We start from the raw sequence: 21,767 nt of genomic DNA, 5'->3' as shown, positions 1-21,767 counted from the left end.
TTTCATGATATGATGAAATTTATCTTGCCAAATAGCAACACCACTTATAGGATGTCATTTAACAAATGTTTGAATTTTTTTCTATACAAGGTGGTCTGCTTATAATGGTCTTATTTTTCCTTTTTTTTTTTTTTTTTTTTTGAGATGGGAGACTTGCTCTGTCACCCAGGCTGGAGTGCAGTGGCACGATCTCGGCTCACTGCAACCTCCACTTCCTGGGTTCAAGCAATTCTCCTGTCTCAGCCTCCTGCGTAGCTGGGATTACAGATGCGCACCACAACGCCCAGCTAATTTTTGTATTTTTAGTAGAGACAGGGTTTCGCCATGTTGGTCAGGCTGGTCTCGAACTCCTGACCTCAGGTGGTCCACCCACCTTGGCCTCCCAAAGTGCTGGGATTACAGCCCTGAGCCACCATGCCAGGTCTATAATGGTCTTAATACATTCATTCACTAAAAATGTTAAACTAGTTACTGAAAGAAATATGTAAGTTGGAAATATTTTCTGAAAGAAAAACAGGAAAACAGAACTGTGAAACACGGAAATGATCAATTGTCACATTATATTAAAAATACTTACTAGTTATTGCTGTGCCAATGTAATACATTTCAGTCAAAGAATCTACTATTTGTTTGAGATTCCTCACACAGCCAACAGCTAATGCTACAAGTAATTCAAAACCAGCATTAATTGTAGGTGGTGAACCACAGACTGGAATAGCCTGTTCAGCTGGGAGCTCTCCATTTCTCATATACTGTAGGTAAACATTGGATGCAGGAAATATGAAATCGTCAATTAATTCCTAAAAAGTTGAAAAAGGGATTACATATTAGCAATGCTATATATTTTTAGAAAAAAAGTCTCTTGTAAGTAAATCGTTTTAAAATTAAAATCATTGGAATTTAAGATCTCATTACAGCTCAGAAAACTCGGATTTTCTAATAAAAAGATCTTCCTTCAAAACACTATTTTCTATCATTAACATACCTAATTTCCCAGGTTAAATAAATCTGTAAATATTAAGAAAGAACTGAATGTAGTACTTATCAAAATTTTTATTTTAAATAAGTTTGCTCCTTTAATCAAGTCTATAGCAAATTAAACCCATTTTGAATAGAAACAAAATATACAAAAATGAAACTTTGTTTCCTTGTGTTACTACATGAAGAAACTCATTAAAGATATAGAAGATGCATTCTTACAAAACAGAGGTTTGCCTCATTAAATGAAATGAACAATTCAGATTTTCCAAAGAGAAAAACTAAACAATTACTTTATAAAGTATCTTATTTATTTATCTATTTATTTTGAGACAGGGCCTTGCTCTGTTCCTCAGGCTGGAGTGCAGTGGTGCGTTCTCGGCTCACTGCAACCTCCACCTCCTGGGCTCAGGTGATCCTTCCATCTCAGCCTCTCAAGTAGCTGGGGACCAAGGGTGTGTGCCACCACACCTGGCTAATTTTCTTTTTTTTGAGATAAGGAGTTTCACCATGTTGCTCAGGCTGGTCTTCAACTCCTGGGCTTAAGCCATCCACCAGACTCGGCCTCCCAAAGTGCTGGGATTACAGGCGTGAGGCCAGCAAGTCCAGCCATAAAATCTTATTTAAATACAAATTTAGAAATGTCTCTTGAATAAAGTAAGGCATAACTGTATTTCTTAAATTACTATAAATATGATAAAGATTCTTAAAAAAGAGAAAACATCAAGAAAGTACAAAGACATACTACTATAAATTAATTTGATTATAAACATTTAGAAGGTTGTGATATGTAGCTTACAACCAAGAACACAGAACTTACTTTAATGAGATTAGCACCTCCTTTTTCACAACCAATATGAAATTTTTTCTCAGAAGTTTGAAAGGCCAGTAACTCCTTTGTCACTCCAAGGTGGCCCTCTAAGATCGTCTCTTCAATACCCGTTTCTCCTGTTCTTTTAACATCATCCTGCCAAAGGCGGGGGGTTGGGGGTGGGGGGGGAGAGATCAAATGTCTAGCTTACGAAAGGGAGGTAAAGAGGGAGAGAGGAGCCAGAACAAGACAGAGCTGGAGGGATATGAGATAATTTCCTTAAGTCTTTCCATTCAAACAAGTTTGTTTTCTTCAGAACTTTCTAGAAATTGGCTTTATGAACTACTAGAAGAAATGCTAATTTGAAGGCTAAAAACTACAAATCTCTTCAGAAATAAATTCTTGTATCATTTTGCCTAAGTAAAAAGTATCAGATGTTATGATCAAAAGTTCTGCTCTATCAGACTTATTTTTGACATAAACAATTCAAGAATACTTTTTTTTAAAATGAGAATTTGCAAAAAGGCCCAAAATGCTAAAATAAAAGAAGCTGAACATCAGTATTTCAAGTCTCAAGTAAGCAATTCATTTTACAAAACTAGATATGCATTCATTTTTGTGAATCGCAGGTTCCTAATGTCCACCAATGCAGAGTATATTCTTTGGTCCCTTTTATCAATCTTTGGAGTTTTCCATTTAACCAAAATGCTCAAAAAATATAAACCATCAATAAAACATTCTATTTATTAATAATGACATATAAATGGAGTATTATCTGCAACTTACCCTAATTCTTTTAAGCCAATCAATTTCATTATTGAGAAGAACTTCAGCATTGGGTACATTAATATTACTATTGTAAGCATAATTAAGAAGGTGTCTTAAAAGAGTAAAGTAGTCGCCTGAATGTTTAGCTCTCTCTCTTGCTGTGCTCTGGAAACAAAGTAGAATAATATCAATTTACATGTCTATCCTCAAAATCCACTTTTTTAAAAACCCAGAGTTAGAGGACTACCACAGTACGAGAAATTAAGTAGTACTTCATTTATTAAATATAGACTGTCCTGACTTTAATGCAAGCTAAAACCACAAATTTCTGAATGTTTCTTATTTAAAGAATGAATCACATTGAATTGATAGGCATATTTTAAAAAGTCTCTCACCCCCAAAACAGTAAAGAGTAGAGTAATGAAGAAAAGTAGAGGCCGGTGTCCCATGCAACATCTGGTGCACATTAAAAAGAACTGCTCCTGTGCCACCTGACGAACAGTTCTGAAATAAAAATGTTTCACATTTAATACATTATTCCAATTAAAAAAAAATGATTGTAACATTGTTCCCTCTTGGGGAGCAGGGGTGGGGGGAGTATAAGAGGGAGATAAATTAATAGTAAGGATACAGGATTACTCTACCTACACACACCAAGCACTCAAGCTAACACCACATAATACATGAACTTAAGCTGTATGTCCAGGACTATAACCTCAAATTGACACTAAGAGTTTGAGGGATACTACCTTTTAACACCTCTTTCTTGGAACAGGCTGGAAATGTTCCTCTATATACCAAATGCTCTACTACAATAAACTTTATGCATCTTTTTGGCCTTCCACAGAATTTTTATTCAACTATGGTTTTGCACAACAGCTCTGTGGAAATTCTGTAGTAACCACAGTAAGGCTATTGTGGCATATGTCTCTTATACCAGGGGTCCCCAAACCCCAGGCCAGAAGGACGAGTGAGCATTATGGCCTGAGCTCTGCCTCCTGTCAGATCAGCGGTAGCATTAGAATCTCATAGGAGCGCAAACCCTACTGAACTACACATGCAAGGGTTCTTCTAGCTTATGTGCCCCTTATGAGAATCTAATGCCTCATGATCTGAGGTGGAATCCTCTCATCATGAAACCATCCCCCACTACCTCCCTGATCCATGGAAAACTGTCTTCTATGAAACTGGTCCCTGGTGCCAAAAGGGTTGGGAACTGCTGCCTTATACCGTACTGGCAGTTCCAAAAGCACGGTCCCCAGAGCAGCAACATCAGCATTATCTGGGAACTTGTTAGAAATGCCAATTCTCAGGCTCCAATGCAGACCTCCTGAATCAGAAATACTGGAGGTGGGGCCCAGCAATGTGTTAATAAACTCTTCAGGTGAATCTGATGTACACTAAAGATTGAGAACCACAGGCCGGGTACGGTGGCTCATGCCTGTAATCCCTGCACTTTGGGAGGGTAAGGCAGACAGATCACGAGGTCAAGAGGTCAAGACCATCCTGGCCAACATGGTGAAACCCTGTCTCTACTAAAAATACAAAAATTAGCCGGGCGTGGTGGTGCACGCTTGGGACGCTGAGGCAGAAGAATCGCTTGAACCTGGAAGGCGGAGGTTGCAGTGAGCCGAGATCACGCCACTGGACTCCTCCAGCCTGGTGACAGAGCAAGACTCCATCTCAAAAAAAAAAAAAAAAAAAAAAAAAGATTGAGAACCACAATACCGTATTTTCTCTCTGATGACCCTTGGGAAAAACTTGTCTCACGATTCTCAGATCTGGGAATCATGGATCTATCTTTTTTAAAAACTGCGTTATGTACTACATAGATCTTACTAGAATAAAATGCTCCAAGAGGGCAGAGACATCATCTATTTAGTTAACATTGTGCCTCTGGAACCTAGAATAGTATCTGGCATATAGGGGGAGCTCAAGAACCAGTTATCAAATGTGTAGTCTATCTCCATTACAAAGTAAGCTCTTTCAGGGTAGGGGCTTTCTTGATGCCAGAGGTCCTGGCACCTAGAACAGCGTATGACACATGGAAGATGCTCAACAAGTACCTGCTAAGCATTTGTGAATATCTTACAGACATCACAAACTGCATTTCATGGATAACTACATTTCTGTCTTTGTGCTAGTTACTAGGTAACTCAGAACCTATTTTTATTTATTTATTTATTTTTTGAGACAGAATTTCGCTCTTGTTGCCCAGGCTGGAGTGCAATGGCACCATCTCAGCTCACTGCAACCTCTGCCTCCGAGGTTCAAGTGATTCTCCTGCCTCAGCCTCCTGAGTAGCTGGGATTATAGGTATATGCCACCACACCTGGCTAATTTTGTATTTTTAGTAGAGACGGGGTTTTTCCATGTTGGTCAGGCTGGTCTCGAACTCCCGACCTCAGGTGATCCGCTCACCTCGGGCTCCCAAAGTGCTGGGATTACAGGCGTGAGCCTCTGAGCCCAGCCCTCAGAACCTAATTTAAAGTACAAGTGTAAAGGACCTGACAGCATACATTCTGTGTACTAACCTCCCTCCCTAGAGGGTATCTTAGGTTTCTGAAAACAGTCTATAGGCCTATAAATCAGAGGGATTCAGAAGCCCCTAAAATTTTTGGAGGTAGAGCTTGGGGGGGACCCAAGTAAACCAAAGTTAGGCCGGGCGCGGTGGCTCAAGCCTGTAATCCCAGCACTTTGGGAGGCCAAAACGGGCGGATCATGAGGTCAGGAGATCGAGACCATCCTGGCTAACACGGTGAAACCCCGTCTCTACTAAAAAATACAAAAAACTAGCCGGGCGAGGTGGCGGGCGCCTGTAGTCCCAGCTACTCGGGAGGCTGAGGCAGGAGAATGGCGTGAACCCGGGAGGCGGAGCTTGCAGTGAGCTGAGATCTGGCCACTGCACTCCAGCCCCGGCGACAGAGTGAGACTCCGTCTCAAAAAAAAAAAAAAAAAAAAAAAGTCTGAACTTAATTCAAAGATAATGGGAAGACATGGAAAGATTTTAAGCAGGAAAGCAACATGATCATATTTTCTAGAGAGCACTCTGCTTGCCGTGTAGTGAACAGATTAGAAGAGTACAACACTACAGGTGGGAAGATCAAGGATACTATGATTGTCCAGGCAATGGGTACAGACTGCTTAGATTAGGGTAGATTATGAGGAGGAAAGTGTATGGAGTCCAAAGACACATGAAGTAAAGGCCACATAACTGGGAGAAGGGTGGGGGGGAGAGAGAGTACATTGGCAATGACCATCTTCTACTTTGATGCACATATAAATCCTACCCAAACACAAGCTCACATGCTACATCCAGCACAAAACCTTCAATTTTGCTCCTTCCGGGTAGAAAGTAAGATATTCCCTTTCCAATTCTCAAAGTATTTTACCTTTTATGGCACCAATTTCTGTCTCAAAGTTGCTTGAATGCAAGAACTGCCTTATTTGACTTTGGTTTAAATGGCCAAGCACATACATAGGGATTCACATATTTGCTGGTGGATTATAATTACACCCAGAGCCCAATTTGTGTGGCAGAAATGTCAGAACTCAAGAGGTAGAAAACCTTCAGTCTTAGTTTTAGCATTCAGTGATGATTATGTCCTTATCAGTCATTTAATTTCTACAGTCCTTGTGCCTCTCCATCAGCAAAGTCTACTTCTGAGTTGCTATAGGGATTAAGTGAGAAGCACCTTGTAAGTAACTATGCTTAAATGTTACTGTAGGATTATAAACTCTATCTGAGGGGCAGACTTATACACAGCTCACAATCCCTTATCTGAAACCCCTGGGGCCAGTATGTATTTGGGGATTCAGATTTTTTTTTTTTTTTTGGACATGGAATTTCACTCTTACTGTCCAGGCTGGAGTACAATGGCGTGATCTCGGCTCACTGCAACCTCTGCCTTCTGGGTTCAAGTGATTCTCCTGCCTCAGGCTCCCAAGTAGCTGGGATTACAGGTGCCCACCACAAAGCCCAACTAATTTTTTGTATTTTTAGTAGAGTTGGGGTTTCACCATGTTGGCCATGTTGGTCTAGAACTCCTGACCTGCCTCAGCCTCCCAAAGTGCAGGGATTACAGGCGTGAGCCACCGCGCCCGGCCTGGGGATTCAGATTTTAGAATATTAATGCCAATGATTAATATCCAAGTCGGACTTGCTGACAAATTCTTACAAACGGGAAATAATGGATTTTGAACCTACATAGGTATTCAGATATTTATAAAACTCAGGTACTTAAAACTCAAAAAAATCCTAACTTAGAACACCCTCTTTATTATTGCAGACAATACGGTGACATAATGAGATAACATGCTTTCTACAGTACTTTACCACACTGCATGCAAGTTTCAGGGAAGAGAGGGGCAAAATGGTTCTGACTTATATATGGGTAATTTTCATAAAGGGTAGAGGGCAAAAAACCCTGTTAAACCAAGTTCCCTTAATAGTTACTAGACTAAGAGGTGAAATAAGTTCCTAATTTAATTTTTTTTTTTTTTAAAATCAACATAGAATAAGAAACTTGCTACCCTCCAGGTTTGACATCATTAAAACTGTTGGCTAATCATCTTTCCTACCCTCACCATTCCCACATGTATGTATCATTAAATGGAACTAGACTTACTAAACCTATTTATCTTTTCCAATGTGCAGAATTGTCTTCTCAAGGAGATAGCACGCCCAACCTGATTTGTGGGGATCCTGTTAAAAGAGTTTCTGAATAGGTTGAACTGGATGTCTTCAAAGAACTTACACCAAGGAACTTCTTAAAATAAGTGACATTCACACTTTAAATCCACTCTATCACTTTAGACTCTAAAGTGACATTCCCACTTCAGACTCTACATCCTCTTGAGTAGGCAAGTTGAACCCTACCCCCCACAGTATGTACATTTTTAAAACTTTACTTATCACTATGCTTCATTTCAACAAATGGCTTATTGTGACTTTACATTAACCTTTCATCAATGAATTTTGTCATTATTGAATGGCATGTGACCGAACAATGAAAGTAAACATTTTGTGTCTTTTCACAAAATATAGATAAAACAGATTAATTACATATAATGGTGACACTATTAGAGCTCAAGTTCATAAAGTTACTATATACGAAGGTCAGGATCAGACTGACACATGAGGATGGAAACCAACCTTTTCTATAAATCTGACCAACTTGCACAAAAAAGAAGCCCAAAACAAAATTACTGCCACTGATTAAACGCTCTTGAAATGGAAACATGAGCTTCGTAACTTATCTTTATTCTCAGTGTAAACTGCAAAAGTTCTTACAACGACCCTGTCTTACAAATTTCATACCAAATTCTGTTTGGCTTTAAAAAAACCTGGCATCTAGGAATCTAAGATAGGAGGCTAATATCCTATATGATTTAAATCTTGCACACTAGATTTTTAGAACAGGCTAACCTATATACCTCCTAGGTAAAACTAAATTCTAGAATTAGAAAAAAATCATGCTTTGACAATTAATATTGGCATTTGCAGAGACTAAAACCAAACAAATTTAGGTTAAACAAAACACTATTTTCCTCAATACCAATATGCTATAGAGACAATAAATATTTAATTTTTGGGACACATTTTACCAGCCTAAAATAATTCACTCCATTTACAAAAGTAAGTTTCTTACAATTATAAAAGACATACTTGCTGTGACAGTGCAACAGTAAGTCAATGATGAATGTCTGCCAAGCCTTTTCTTTACTAAGAGCATCTAAGGCTGTTGGAATCAAGGCAAAACACAAGGTCATCACTTCCAATGCTTCACAGCAAACCTGTTCGTCTTCCAAGTCCGGCTCATTGCCTGCATTGGTCTGTAAAATTACAATCAAGAACAAATTACCCAAAGAGGTTAAGAAAATTCTTATACGACTTCTATTTAGTGCTTAAAACTCACCGACTCACTTAAACCACCTGGCCTCAGCCTCTCCAAGGCTGCATGTAACTCTTGAGGCCCCTTTAGACTAGTCCGGAAATGATGATTTTTCCTATGTCTCAAGGAGGGTTGGAGGAGCACACTACCTATTTTTTTTTTTTGAGACTTTCTGAGTTGTTTACTTCTGAACCAACAACCAATCCTTTCTCAAGAACCACAATAGCACTTAGGTACTTTTGACTAGTTCCATTATGTTGCTTGCCTATTGTGCCATTTTATTCAAAATCAATTGTCTTTGACTATTCAGGAAGGGTATCGAAGACTTACAACCTAAAATATGCTTGGGGAGGTACCTAATGAATTCTAATCTGACTTTATTAATCCAAAAGTAATAACTATAGTACATGCCTGAAACAGAGTAAGTATTCAGTTAATATGCTGAATGAATACCCAGGGCTGTGCCAGACAAATACTATGGAACATCAACATATACCCTAGGCGAATCAGGATTATGTTGGCCATGTAAAGGAAGCTCTACCAAGCCAGGGAAGTTTCTGTAACTCAATTTTTCCTTCTAAACATGTAGCATCAGGGACAGGTACACATGATAAATGAAAAAGCCAACCACAGTTTCTCTTCTGTAGATAATTTGCTTAATCTAATAGAAGGTCAGGAATGATATCTAATTGGCTAAGTCTTATTTTTGACTGCTTCAAGAGAATAAAAAAAAAAAAAAAAAAAAACACTTAAATGCTATACCATAACTGACAAACCAAAATTTACACAGGACAGAAAGATGATAAAAGAAAAAGGAGAAAGGGATAAAGCAAATTTAGTATGAGATAATTATATCTGACCCCCACAAGAAGCAGAAAAAGGCAATTTCATTTAAAAAGCAGCCCCATTTAAATTTAAATCCAATTTAAAAAGGATTCTTAAGTACTTCATTTTCAAAGTAAAATTTTACCACATTCTCAATATAGCTATCAGTTAATTTTCAACCATTAAGATGCAAGTGATTGAATTTTCAAAAATAGCAAACCTAATAAAAATCAAACCACATGCACAATTAAGAAACATTTGCTTACAAGGAATATAGTTCTGTGATAATTCTTACCTTCTCATAAATTTTAGTGATTTCTTCATTTGGGCTAAATACTAGCTGTAGCGACCCACATCCTGATGCCCAGATAATTTTTTGTATAGCTCTAATTACACAAATATCAGGCATATATCTTGAAGCCTGCAAGATAATGAGTAAATAGAACTGTTGATAGAATGAGAGTGAAATTATGTTTAGAAAAACAAAAATGTTTCACCTTGTAAAGGAAACAGGAATTACTGTGTAGTATCATTGTCTTTAAATTCCCAAGTTACCTCCGTCTTAAAAAAAAAAAAAAAAAAGAAAAAAAAGGTTGGGGGGAGCCCTCTGGCTCTGTCATCCAGTCTAGAGTACAGTGTTGTGATCACAGCTCACTACAAACTCGAACTCCTGGGCTCAAGAGATCCTCCTACCTCAGGCTCCCAAGTAGGTGGAACTCCAGGCATCTGCCACTACACCTGGCTTATTCTCCACCTCCAGCCTTTAAACAGCAATACAGCAAAGTATGCTTCCCAAGTTATCTAGCTCTTTACTATTATATTTTAATACTACAAAGATGACAACCTTTCCACTTTCCACTTGTAGTTTCTTATCCAAGAAAAATGAAAACTTATGTCTACACAAACACTTGTCCACAATGTTCACATCAGCTTTATTCACAGCTAAGAAGGGAAAACGATCCAACTGTCCTTCACAAAGTAATACGGATAAACAAAATGTGGAATATTCATATGGGTACTAGTTAGCAATAAAAAGGAATGAACTACTGATCCACACAACATAGGTAATTCTCAGTCATTATTCTTAGTGAAAGAAGCCCAACACAAAAGAACACATACTATAATCCATCTATATAAAACTCTAGAAGGGCCGGGCGCGGTGGCTCAAGCCTGTAATCCCAGCACTTTGGGAGGCCGAGACGGGCGGATCACGAGGTCAGGAGATCGAGACCATCCTGGCTAACACGGTGAAACCCCGTCTCTACTAAAAATACAAAAACTAGCCGGGCGAGGTGGCGGGCGCCTGTAGTCCCCAGCTACTCGGGAGGCTGAGGCAGGAGAATGGCGTAAACCCGGGAGGCGGAGCTTGCAGTGAGCTGAGATCTGGCCACTGCACTCCAGTCCGGGCGACAGAGCGAGACTCCGCCTCAAAAAAAAAAAAAAAAAAAAAAAAAAAAACTCTAGAAGACAAAAAACACTCTCTAGGGACAAAAAGAGCAGTGGTTACCTGGGGAAAGAATAAACTGCAAAAGGGCATAAAGAAAGAGTGATGAAAATATTCGGTTTTGACCGCAGCAGTGTTTTCACACATATATGCCAAAATTCACCGAATCTGGGCCGGGCACGGTGGCTCATGCCTGCAATCCCAGCACCTTGGGAGGCTGAGGCAGGAGAATCACCTGAGGTCAGGACTTCGAGACCAGCCTGGCCAACATCGTGAAACTCCCATCTCTACTAAAAATACAAAAATAGCCAGGCATGGTCGGGGGGGGGGGGGGGCGCACCTGTAATCCCAGCTACTCTGGAGGCTGAGGTTGCAGTGAGCCGAGATGGCACCACTGTACTCCAGCCTGGGCAACAGAGTGAGACTCTTGTCTCAAAAAAAAAAAATCACCCAATCTGTATACTTTAAAAGGATGCTGTTTATTATACATATAGTTGATTAAAAACAGAAAGTACTAATATTAATAGTAGACAAAACTGATACTAAGGGAACATTATCTAAAGGATGAGACAGTGATTAAAGTAAGTGGGCCTAGGAAAGTTAAAATTGTGACAGAAGTCTTGATAAAACTAACCTCATCAGATATCTGCTGAGCAAGACGAACTGACACATTTCTAAGCATGCACTCGGATGATGGATTAGGAATGCTCTGAAGGGCACTTTGTAGCACCACTGCTTGATCATGGGTAACTTGGTTGATCTGAAAAAAGTTAACCATTTTATTTGGAGTAAATAATTTGTACATAACCAGACCTAACCATTTGTTCTTCATTCATCACCCACTCCCTCAGAACGACTTCCTTGCATATACACATTATAGAACCTGTGGCAACCTACATGAAAAGCACTGCCAACAAAGTGGGCTTCCTCTCTTTCTTGCGCACTGTAGTGGCATGTGTCTGCAAATCCTCATTCTAGAGCAATCAACTCGTGTCTCTAAATCTGGGCTCAGCTTAACTTGCAGGCGATAATGATAACTAAATAGCCTGGTTCCCTTCTAGAGACTCAGTAAAGTATTGTATGTCTTTTATGTACATGCCTTGGGCAGACCCTACTTGTATTCCCCATTGTTATCACGTTTTGCTTTGAAAAAAAGAAAAATTAAGGAATACTGAAAAAGCAGTAAGAGGACTAATGTACAAAAGGTACCCTAGTTTTTACTTAACAGTATAATCAAGTTGTTAAATCAGTGACAGATTAATTTCATTAAGTAGTTGTTAGCGAGGTAATTCTAACTGCCTTCAAGTTGCAACTCCCCTCCTATATATATACTGTATTTCTACAATATTATTTTAAGATATTTCTATATTACTAATTTTGCACTGGGCTCCCTACTGTGAGCTCGTTGAGATTAGAGGTTATTATGTACCTCTGCATCCATAGTGGCACATACTCTGAATAAATATTGAAGAAAGGTGAAAGTGGATACATGTACTTGTTTTCTGCATACTTCATTGAGCATCTGTGTCAGGGATCATGACAAAAATCTGTTTTTATCCCAACAAGAGGCTGCCTTTTTACTTACCTAATAAGAACTACTTAAAAAAAAAAAAAAAAAATCCTAACAAAGATGGGACCTGTGATACAAAACAATATAAAATTTGAGCCATTTTTTTTACAGAAAATTCGTAACACACACCGAAGTGTTCAAAGTAGTATAATTAACTCCCATGTACATATTACTTAGCTTCAGGAATTATCACCAGTGGACCAAACTGTTTAATCTGACTATCTTCCCTTGCTTTCCATCACTTCTCCACCCCAGGATTGTTTTTAAGCAAATCCTGGATATCATATAATTTCACCTGGAAGTATCTCAGCAATCACTTCAAAAATATAGGGGACTCTTCCTTTTAAACATAACCACAATATTATCACAGCTAAAACAACTATATGTGATATTACCATAATTATCAACATTCTGATCTCCCCAATTGAAACCTAAGCCATTTCTAAAGAAGAATATCTTTATCCCTGAAGTTTTTACCTTCTATCAGTAACTTAGTAAAACAATCATTTATGATGTTTATAAAATTTTACTTAGAATTAAATGCATAGTTTGATCTCTTAAATAAGTATCAAATTCCGGTATATCTTGAGAATTTTTTGTGACATAGATCAAGAATACCACCAAGGCAGAAACAGAGTCAAAATAAGTTCAGAACTTGGGTTTAAGCCCAAGGTGGGAAGGGAAACAAGCAACTAGATAAACCAATTACATCTCTTATTACAATCTGTGTCTTTATATATCTGCCAGGCATAAGTTAATAAGAGATTCACATGGAGTTTTTGTCAGGTTTAAAATAATTGAAAGTCAAGCGAGATTTAAGTGGGCAGGGAGAAATTACCCTCATATTATTAGCAGTCAGCGAAAAGTATTTGCACTTTTAACACAAACATCATAAAGAAAACCTCTGAAATAAGGTACTTTGAACACTGAGTCAATCTTGAACTCTACATTTAAAACACTAATTAGTTTTACTTTAAAAATTGCTATCTACTATTATAAAAAGATTTTTTAAAAGTCTGTATTACCGGTGTCATGGGATTCACACCTTCTACACCTGGCTGACAAGCTTCTGCCACAGCTCGAACGTGACCATAGCCAATGGCAGTTAGCAAAAGCTTGGCTATTTTAAGAGCATTGAGGTAGGCACCCCTTCGAGTTTCCATATCTGCATTTGGTAGGAAGTTATTTCTGGTTAGCATACTCAGTACAAGGGGTAGGCCACCACTTTTCAAGAAGTGAAACTGAAAATCAGAGGAATCATCAGCCAGAGGTGCACCAGCAGGCATTAACAAGGCATAGACTACCTGGAAAAATAGAGAAGAGGGGGAGAGGGCTGTATTAAAAGATTAAAAACAAACAAACAAACTTCTATTTGTACTATTGTCACTGCCAAGAAATTCTTGACCATCTCACTATTATTTATTTCAAATTAATATTTCATTTCAAAACTATTTCATTACAATTTTACCCAAATCATTCACCTTACCATACGAAAGGTCAAATTTAAAGAACACAGAATAAATTAAAACAACACAACACAACAACAACAAAAAACCAACCTCTGTTAGATATAGCACTTGTGAGGCTGAAGGACCAAAGAAAAGTGAGTCAAGAGATGGACTAAGGCTGCTTTCTCCAAGTTTGGCATGGTCTAAACAAATAGCTCTTAATTTTTCTATTGTTGTGCTATCTGGAGGAAAAAAAGAGAAAGCATGAAAATGTAATTCATGTGTTCATACCTATTTAACTTTTGCTATCTCAAAGACCATATTAATATGGAATAACAATCCACTCAGTTGGGCTACAGGCTCAAACTTCCTAAGACATGACAAGACCTGGAATGATTTAAAAAAAAATAATAATAATAACCCGGGGCTCTTTAATCAGTTACTCTCAACACAAACCATCTGCTACTCAGGGACCTCAAATCAAGATACCCTCCGCTCAGCCACTGGAGATGGAAAAAAATACATTTCAAAAGGAAGTAGTTCTGACTGAAAATAACAAGAAAAAAAATGATAAACTCTTCCCTCCAACCTCTTTATTGTTTGCCCCGACAATATAACTGGCTTACTTCACTGAAAGAAATGTAGTGGTACCCAAGAAAATGAACCCTAAAGAGTAAACACTAAAAAAGGATAAGTGCTTATGTTCATTCACCTCAAAATAAGCAGAGCTTTTGTCCTTTTGTCATAATATTAAAACATAATTTTTTTTTTTTTTGAGATGGGAGTCTCGCTCTGTCACCCAGGTTGGAGTGCAGTGGCACCATCTCAGCTCACTGCAAGCTCCGCCTCCCGGGTTCACAACATTCTCCTGCCTCAGCCTCCTGAGTAGCTGGGACTACAGGGGCCTGTCACCACACCTGGCTAATTTTTTGTATTTTTAGTAGAGACGGGGTTTCACTGTGTTAGCCAGGATGGTCTCGATCTCCTGACCTCGTGATCCGCCTGCCTCGGCCTCCCAAAGTGCTGGGATTACAGGCATGAGCCACTGCTCCCGGCCAAAACATAAATGTATTTTAAATTACAGTGAAAAGACACCGTGGGGGAAAAGTGAGATAATCCCAAAATACAATTAAGCATTAGCTACCAAATACTCCAGTTTTATTAACAAGCAACCTTGGAAAGTATTTTGATGATCTAAGGTAATTGCCCTATGATTAAAAAAAAAAAACTTGATAAATAATAATAATTTTTTTTTTTTTTAAAGTAAAAGCTTCTTTTAAAGAAAGAAAAATAGGGCTGGGCGCAGTGGCTCACGCCTATAATCCCAGCACTTCGGGAGGCCAAGGCAAGCAGATCACCTGAGATCAGGGGTTTGAGACCAGTCTGACCAACATGATGAAACCCCGTCTCTATCAAAAATACAACAATCAGCCAGGCATGGTGGCGTCCATCTGTAATCCCAGCTACTCGGGAGGCTGAGGCAGGAGAATCACTTGAATCCAGGAGGCAGAGGCTGCAGTAAGTAGAGACTGTGCCACTGCACTGCAGCCTGGGCGATAGTGTGAGACTCCATATAAAAAAAAAAAAAGCCAGGTGTGGTGGTATGCACCTGCAGTCCTAGCTACTCCTAGGCAGGAGCCTCACTCAAGGCCAGGAGTTTGAGGTTACAGTGAGCTAGGATCATGCCACTGCACTCTAGCCTGGGACACAGAGTAAGGCCCTCTCTCTTTAAAAAAAAAAAGAAAGAAAGAAATGAGAAATGGCATTTAAGCTATGTGTCCCAAGTGAATTAACGATCTCTCTGTGCTTCAGTTTCTCCATCTTTAAAATACAGATAAAATTAATAATTTCTTTATAGGTATGTTATGTGGTTTGAGTTTATCAGCGCTAAGAGCTTACAACAGACTTTTACAAAGATTGTATTACATATAGAGAGTACTGCAGCAGTTTTAAGTTTAACAGCAAATCACAACATGGGCACTTGGCTTCAGGCAAAGATTCAGAATGAAGAGAAGTGTAACATTTGGGTGATCATTTAGTATTTGTGCACTCTTGGATGTGTTTTAAATGGAGGGGAAAGATAGAATCATTAGCTTTTTTCCTAGTCATTAACTATACCTTACAGGAATGTTGTGCGGTTTAAATTGAGTTTATCAGTGCTAAGAGCTTGCAAGAGACTTTTACAAAAGATTGTATTACCAAGTTTTAGACACATAAACTCTTGAATAAGAAAGGAAGCAGGGGCTCTAAGAAAAGGAAGTGACAGAGAGTGGGTTAATGTTTATTGAATACCAAGTGCCAGTCACTAGGCTAGGCTAGGTTCCATACATTGTTTCATCTAATCCCTGCAATTACACAAAAAAGCTATCACTATCCCAGTTCTAAGGATAAGGAAGCTCTAATAAACTATGAAACTTATGTTTAACACCATAGAGTAGCAATTAGAAGCAGGATTGGAATTCAAGCCCATTTGAGTCCAAAGCCTATGATTTTCTGCTGCAATACAACCATTACCAGCTTTTTCAAAAGCTGGCTGTTTCAAATTTAGGTACTCTAGTTTGATTATATAAAATATGAAAAAAGCACCCACTTCAAGTTTCTTGCCTTAACTGTCTGACAAGGGCTCATGCTCGCCATCTGGTGGCATTAAGCGCCAATCACAAGATCAAGGATTCAGTGGTGGGTTTGTGTTTTTATAGTATGTTGTGAAGGTTGAATCTGCAGTAAAGCAATGCAAGGACTAATACTGAAATACTAGCAAATGAAACTATGTAAATTCTAAACGATGTAACAGACAAGAATGCAATATATCTTTTGAGAGAAGCCTTAGCTAAGAATCTCATGTGAAATGCTTCTGTCCCATAATAATTGCAAAGCAAGATGAGAAGCCCAGCAAAGTGTTTAATTTAGAAAATGGAGGTAATAAAAGCAAAAGACAGCTTTAAAAATTATGTGTCAACTAAATATGGTGTACTGAACTATATTTATCAGTACTTCATCCCCAAACCCCACTAAAATGAGAATTAATCAATATAAAAATACGTAAACTCAAAAGAACATAAAAACAGAAGAGGAAGCAACACATTAAACTGCTGTCAACAAATTACTGAAGGTGTAGTGAAGATGAAGATAGATAGTTGGTTTAGCTGAATCAAGAAGTGCCTGTTGTGAAGGCAAGGAGAAGAGGGTGCCTATAAAATTAGTGCCCCACTAAATCTGAGAAAAGCTAAGATATGAAAACAAACATTTGGGAAGGCACAGATGATTCGAAGGCCTAAAGACAGAGGCTGAAGACTGATTAAGAAGCCTTTCCAACTCCCTCAGGTTTAGGAAGTTGGGGAAATAGATTTCTCATTGCTGTAGAGATACAAATATGGAACGGAAGACGACTAGGAAGCTGGACTGGTACAAGCGTGAACCTGTGTTAGTTAACTGCAGGATATAAAAATCAATATACAAAACTCAGTAGTGTTTCCATTTGCCAACAGCAAACTATCTGAAAGAGAAATCAAGAAAGAAATCTCACTTACAATAGCTGCAAAAATACAAGATACCTAGGAATAAATTTAAGCGAGGAGAAAGATCACTACAAAAAAACTGATGAAAGACAGAAAACAGGACACAAATAAATGGAAAACTATTCCATGTTTGTGGATTGGAAGAACAAATATTGTTAAAATGTCCATATTACCCAAAGCAACCTACAGATTGAATGCAATCTCTATTAAAATACCAATTATATTCTTCACAGAAATAGATAAAACATCCTTTGAGCTGAATCTGCAAGGTAAAACAAAAAAATACAAAAAACACTCCTAAAATTCATATAGAACTACAAAAGACTCCAAATAGCTGAAGCAATCTTGAGTAAAAAGAACAAAGCTGAAAGCATCACACTACTTGACTTCAAAATTCACTACAGAGCAACAGTAACCAAAATAGCATGGTATTGACACAAAAATAGACACAGATCAATTGAACAGAATAAAGAACCCAGAAATAAATCCACATAATCAGAAACAACTGATTTTCAACAAAGGTGCCAAGAACACACATTGGGGGAAAAGGCAATCTCTTGAATAAAAATGGTGTTGCGAAAACTGAATATACATATGCAGAAAAATGAAACTAGACTCCTATTATTCATCATATGTAAAAATAAACTCAAGAGGGGTTAAAAATTTAAATGTAAGACCTGAAACTATAAAACTACTAGAAGAAAACACAAGGGAAATGTTTCGTGTCATTAGTGCAGGCAAGGACTTTTTGGCTAAGACTTCAAAAGCACAGGCAACAAACACAAAAACAGACAAACGAAATTACATTAAACTAAAAAGCTTCTACCCAACAAAGAAAATAATCAAGACCACAAAAAGACAAATCTACAGAATGGGAGAAAATATCTGCAAACTATGCATCTGACAAGGGGTTAATATCCAGAATATATAAGGAACTCAACAGCAAAAAAGCAAAAAATCTGATTTTTAAAATGGGCAAAAGACTTGAATAGATATTTCTCTAAAGAAGACATCCAAATGGCCAACACGTACACGAAAGCACACTCAACATAACTAAATCATTAAGGAAATGCAAATCCAAACCACAATAAGATATCACCTTACCACAATTAGAATGAAATAAGGATGACTTGGCCGAGTGCTGTGGTTCATGCCTGTAATCCTAGCACTTTGGGAGGCCGAGGCAAGCAGATCACCTGAGGTCAAGTGTTTGAGACCAGCCTGGCCAACAACTTGCTCTCCAAATGTCAGAAAAAAAAAAAAATCACAGAATGCCATAACTACGGCAAACTGTTAATTACTGAATTTGGGAGCTATTTGTACTCTTTGTAAACAGTTCGAAGCTAGTTTTGTTTAAAAAAAAAAAAAAAACTCAAGGACAGTAAAAGAAGATGCTGGAAAAAGAAGAAAACATAATATCCATCAGTAATAGCCTAGAGAGAAATAATTACAGTCTGTTATGCTATAGCACATGTTTCTATAACCCCAATTAGCTCACAATTAATTGGCAAATATAATGATGTCAGTATAACGCGGAAGGTGAGTTTGTTCATATGTGATTTCTCCCAGGCAACAGTAGCCAGAACAGCAGACCTGTTAATCTTCAACAAAAAAATAAAAATGAGCAAAGCAAAAAGCCCCCTCAGCATGGTAGATGTGTAGGCAGAAGCCTATTTCTTTTTAAAGGAAAATTTAAAGTGAATACTTGCATCAAGGGCTCATCTTGTGAGATACAATCCTAAACTAGACTTTCATGGACCTTGGCAAGTTTTACTCCCCCCGTGCCTATGTTAACAGTAGCCCATCTATCTCAGAGCTCCACTCTTTTGCACTGTATCTCAGCAATGTCAAGTCAGCATTTCCTTTGCATTGGTTTTGTCTTTTTACTATCTCCTGAGGAAGCCTTCAGCCACACTGAAGTACCTGCCTGGGCTGTCCAAGTTATCTCTGAGGATACTAATTATCATTTTATGAGTGCTCTAACTAAACTATGTGCAAGTTTTAAAGGTAGTCCTATGTTGGGAATTACAGATCATGGAGGAGGAGGGAGCCCAACAAGCAGGTAGAGCTCAGCATAAAGAATCAATTCAAGCAGAGTGAGGAGTGTCCCTAGGGTGGAGACCCAACATTCAGAGACAGAGTCCTTCTGCATTCAAAGAAAGGGTGAGGGGTGCTAGAGATAACTGATTAAATAGGAAAATAAGTGAGAGGATAACAGAAGCCAGGTGTTTCACTGTCAGAAAAGAGAGTTTGGTCAGGCGCGGTGGCTCAGGCCTGTAATCCCAGCTACTGGGAGGCTGAGGCAGGAGAATCCCTTGAACCAGGGAGGCAGAGGTTGCAGTGAGTCAAGATCACGCCACTGCACTCCAGCCCCAGCCCGGGTGACAGAGCGAGACTCTGTCTCAAAAAAAAAAAAAAAAAAATTACAAATACGGAAAGGGAGAAAACTAGAATGAAACTGATAGGCTGGAATGGGAGGAAGTCGTGTGACCCCATGGTTTTGTAAAAACATACACACATATATATATATTCGTGTGTGTGTATATATAGTAACAGACTTAAATGTGGATACACATACATATATCCCTTAGTTCTAACTGCTTAGAGAGCCAGGGAGCAACAATACATCAATAGCAATGAGTGCAATAAATGTCCAGATCTTGGTTTCTAAATACCATTCTCCAGGAAAATAAACCAAGCAGGCCTCCTTGGAGAAATAGCCAATTCCAGGACTGGGGCAGAGAGGGTACAAGATGTTAATCTGGAACTTTTTTTTTTTTTTTTTTTGGAGACACGTCTTGTTCTGTTGCCCAGGCTGGAGTACAGTGGCATGATCATATAGCTCAATGCAGTCTCCATCTCCCAGGCTCAAGTGATCCTCCCACCTCAGCCTCTCAAGTAGCTAGGACTACAGGTACCCATCACCACACCTGGCTAATTTTTTATATTTTTAATAGAGATGAGGTCTGGCTATGTTGCCCAGGCTGGTCATGAATCCTGAGCTCCAGTGATCCTCCTGCCTCACCCTCCCAAAGTGTTAGGATTATAGGCATGAGCCACTGCACCTGACCTAATCTGAAACATCTTGAGCCAAAAAGCATACAACTGCTGAAAGAATAATGGGAACATATTAAAGTAACACAGAACAGCCTGAAAGGACTCCCACTAGCCAAACTAGAGATCATTTCAGCATCAAGATAAATGATAGTAACAGATTATAACTCCTTGACCATTATTTCATACAGATATAAATGAATGAATAAAAAGCCTGATGAGGAACTGTATAAATATTTTCAAAGTACCTCTGCACAAAATACTTTTTTTTTTTTTTCAGACGGAATCTTGCTGTCGCCCAGGCTGGAGTACAGTGGCATGATCTCAGCTCACTGCAACCTCCGCCTCCCAGGTCCAAGCAATTCTCCAGCCTCAGCCTCCCCGAGTAGCTGGGATTACAGATGCACGCTAACATGCCTGGCTAATTTTTGTATTTTTAGTAGAGATGGGGTTTCGCCATGTTGGCCAGGCTGGTCTCAAACTCCTGGCCTCAAGTGATCTGCCCACCTCAGCCTCCCAAAGTGCTGGAATTATAGGCATGAGTCACCGCGCCTGGCCCATAATACTTTCAAAGGGAAGGGTACTTTTACAGTGGGGAAGCAAGGAAGAAACTCAAGTGATCACAGTGATCATCGTCAGTAATGGGAAAAACTGAAATTACATACTATCTGACCAGATGCATTGAGATGAACAGAACATCGCTTCTGTGGTATTTCTGCCAAAGATGCATAACCTGAATCTAATCATGATAAAACAAACCTGAACTGAAGGACATTCTATAATTAACTGGCCTGTAACCCTTAAGAGTCAAGGTCATGAAAGTCAAAAACAGTATGAGGAACTGTTTCAGAAGGAAACTAAAGAGATATATTAACTAAATGCAATACAGTTATTCCCTGGTATCCATGGGGGGTGGGGGGGGGGTGCGGGGTTGGTTCCAGGATCCACCCTCCCAATAGCAAAATCCAGGGATGCTCAAATACCTTATATAAAATGATGTAGAATTTGCATACGACCTATGCACATCTTCCCGTATAAATTAACTCCGGATTACACTCACATGTTGCATAAGATATGTTCTGAGAAATGCATCATTAAGCGATTTCATCACTATGTGAACATCATAGAGTGTGTTTACAACAAATCTGGATGATACAGCCTACAACACATCTAGGTTATATATGGTATTGCCTATTGCTCCTGGGCTATAAACCCATACAAGCATGTTACTGTACTGAATACTGTAAGCAATTGTAACACAATGGTATTTGTGTATTTAAACATAGAAAGGGTACAGTAAAAATATGGTATTATAATTTTATAGAACCACCATTGTATATGTGGTCTATCACTGACTAAAGCGTCATTATCCGGTGCCTCACTGTACTTGTAGCACCTAATACAATGCCTACGCATAGCTTCATTTGTGTGGATTCAACACAGTACTCAGTATGTGG

General features: G+C 38.7%; 1 protein-coding gene across 5 annotated transcripts in view; it reads right to left on the bottom strand.

Annotated features, from left to right (window-relative positions):
* The window catches only part of USP9X (ubiquitin specific peptidase 9 X-linked), a 150,008-nt gene that overhangs the window by 36,046 nt on the left and 92,195 nt on the right, over nt 1–21,767 (bottom strand). For all 5 annotated transcript variants that reach the window (XM_030933583.1, XM_030933581.1, XM_030933585.1 and 2 more), the window contains exons 22-30: nt 13,850–13,980; nt 13,316–13,594; nt 11,355–11,480; nt 9,572–9,697; nt 8,226–8,392; nt 2,953–3,061; nt 2,576–2,722; nt 1,799–1,945; nt 578–800 (exon numbers count right to left, since the gene is read on the bottom strand). In XM_030933583.1, coding sequence (XP_030789443.1) covers nt 578–800; nt 1,799–1,945; nt 2,576–2,722; nt 2,953–3,061; nt 8,226–8,392; nt 9,572–9,697; nt 11,355–11,480; nt 13,316–13,594; nt 13,850–13,980 — 1,455 coding nt within the window. The remainder of the gene's footprint in view (nt 1–577; nt 801–1,798; nt 1,946–2,575; nt 2,723–2,952; nt 3,062–8,225; nt 8,393–9,571; nt 9,698–11,354; nt 11,481–13,315; nt 13,595–13,849; nt 13,981–21,767) is intronic.

This window comes from Rhinopithecus roxellana, chromosome 7 (genome assembly GCF_007565055.1).
Source record: "Rhinopithecus roxellana isolate Shanxi Qingling chromosome 7, ASM756505v1, whole genome shotgun sequence".
In the NCBI taxonomy this organism is placed as follows: Eukaryota; Metazoa; Chordata; class Mammalia; order Primates; family Cercopithecidae; genus Rhinopithecus; species Rhinopithecus roxellana.
Note: the sequence above shows the minus strand (reverse complement) of the source record. Positions and strands in the feature narration are given on the sequence as shown.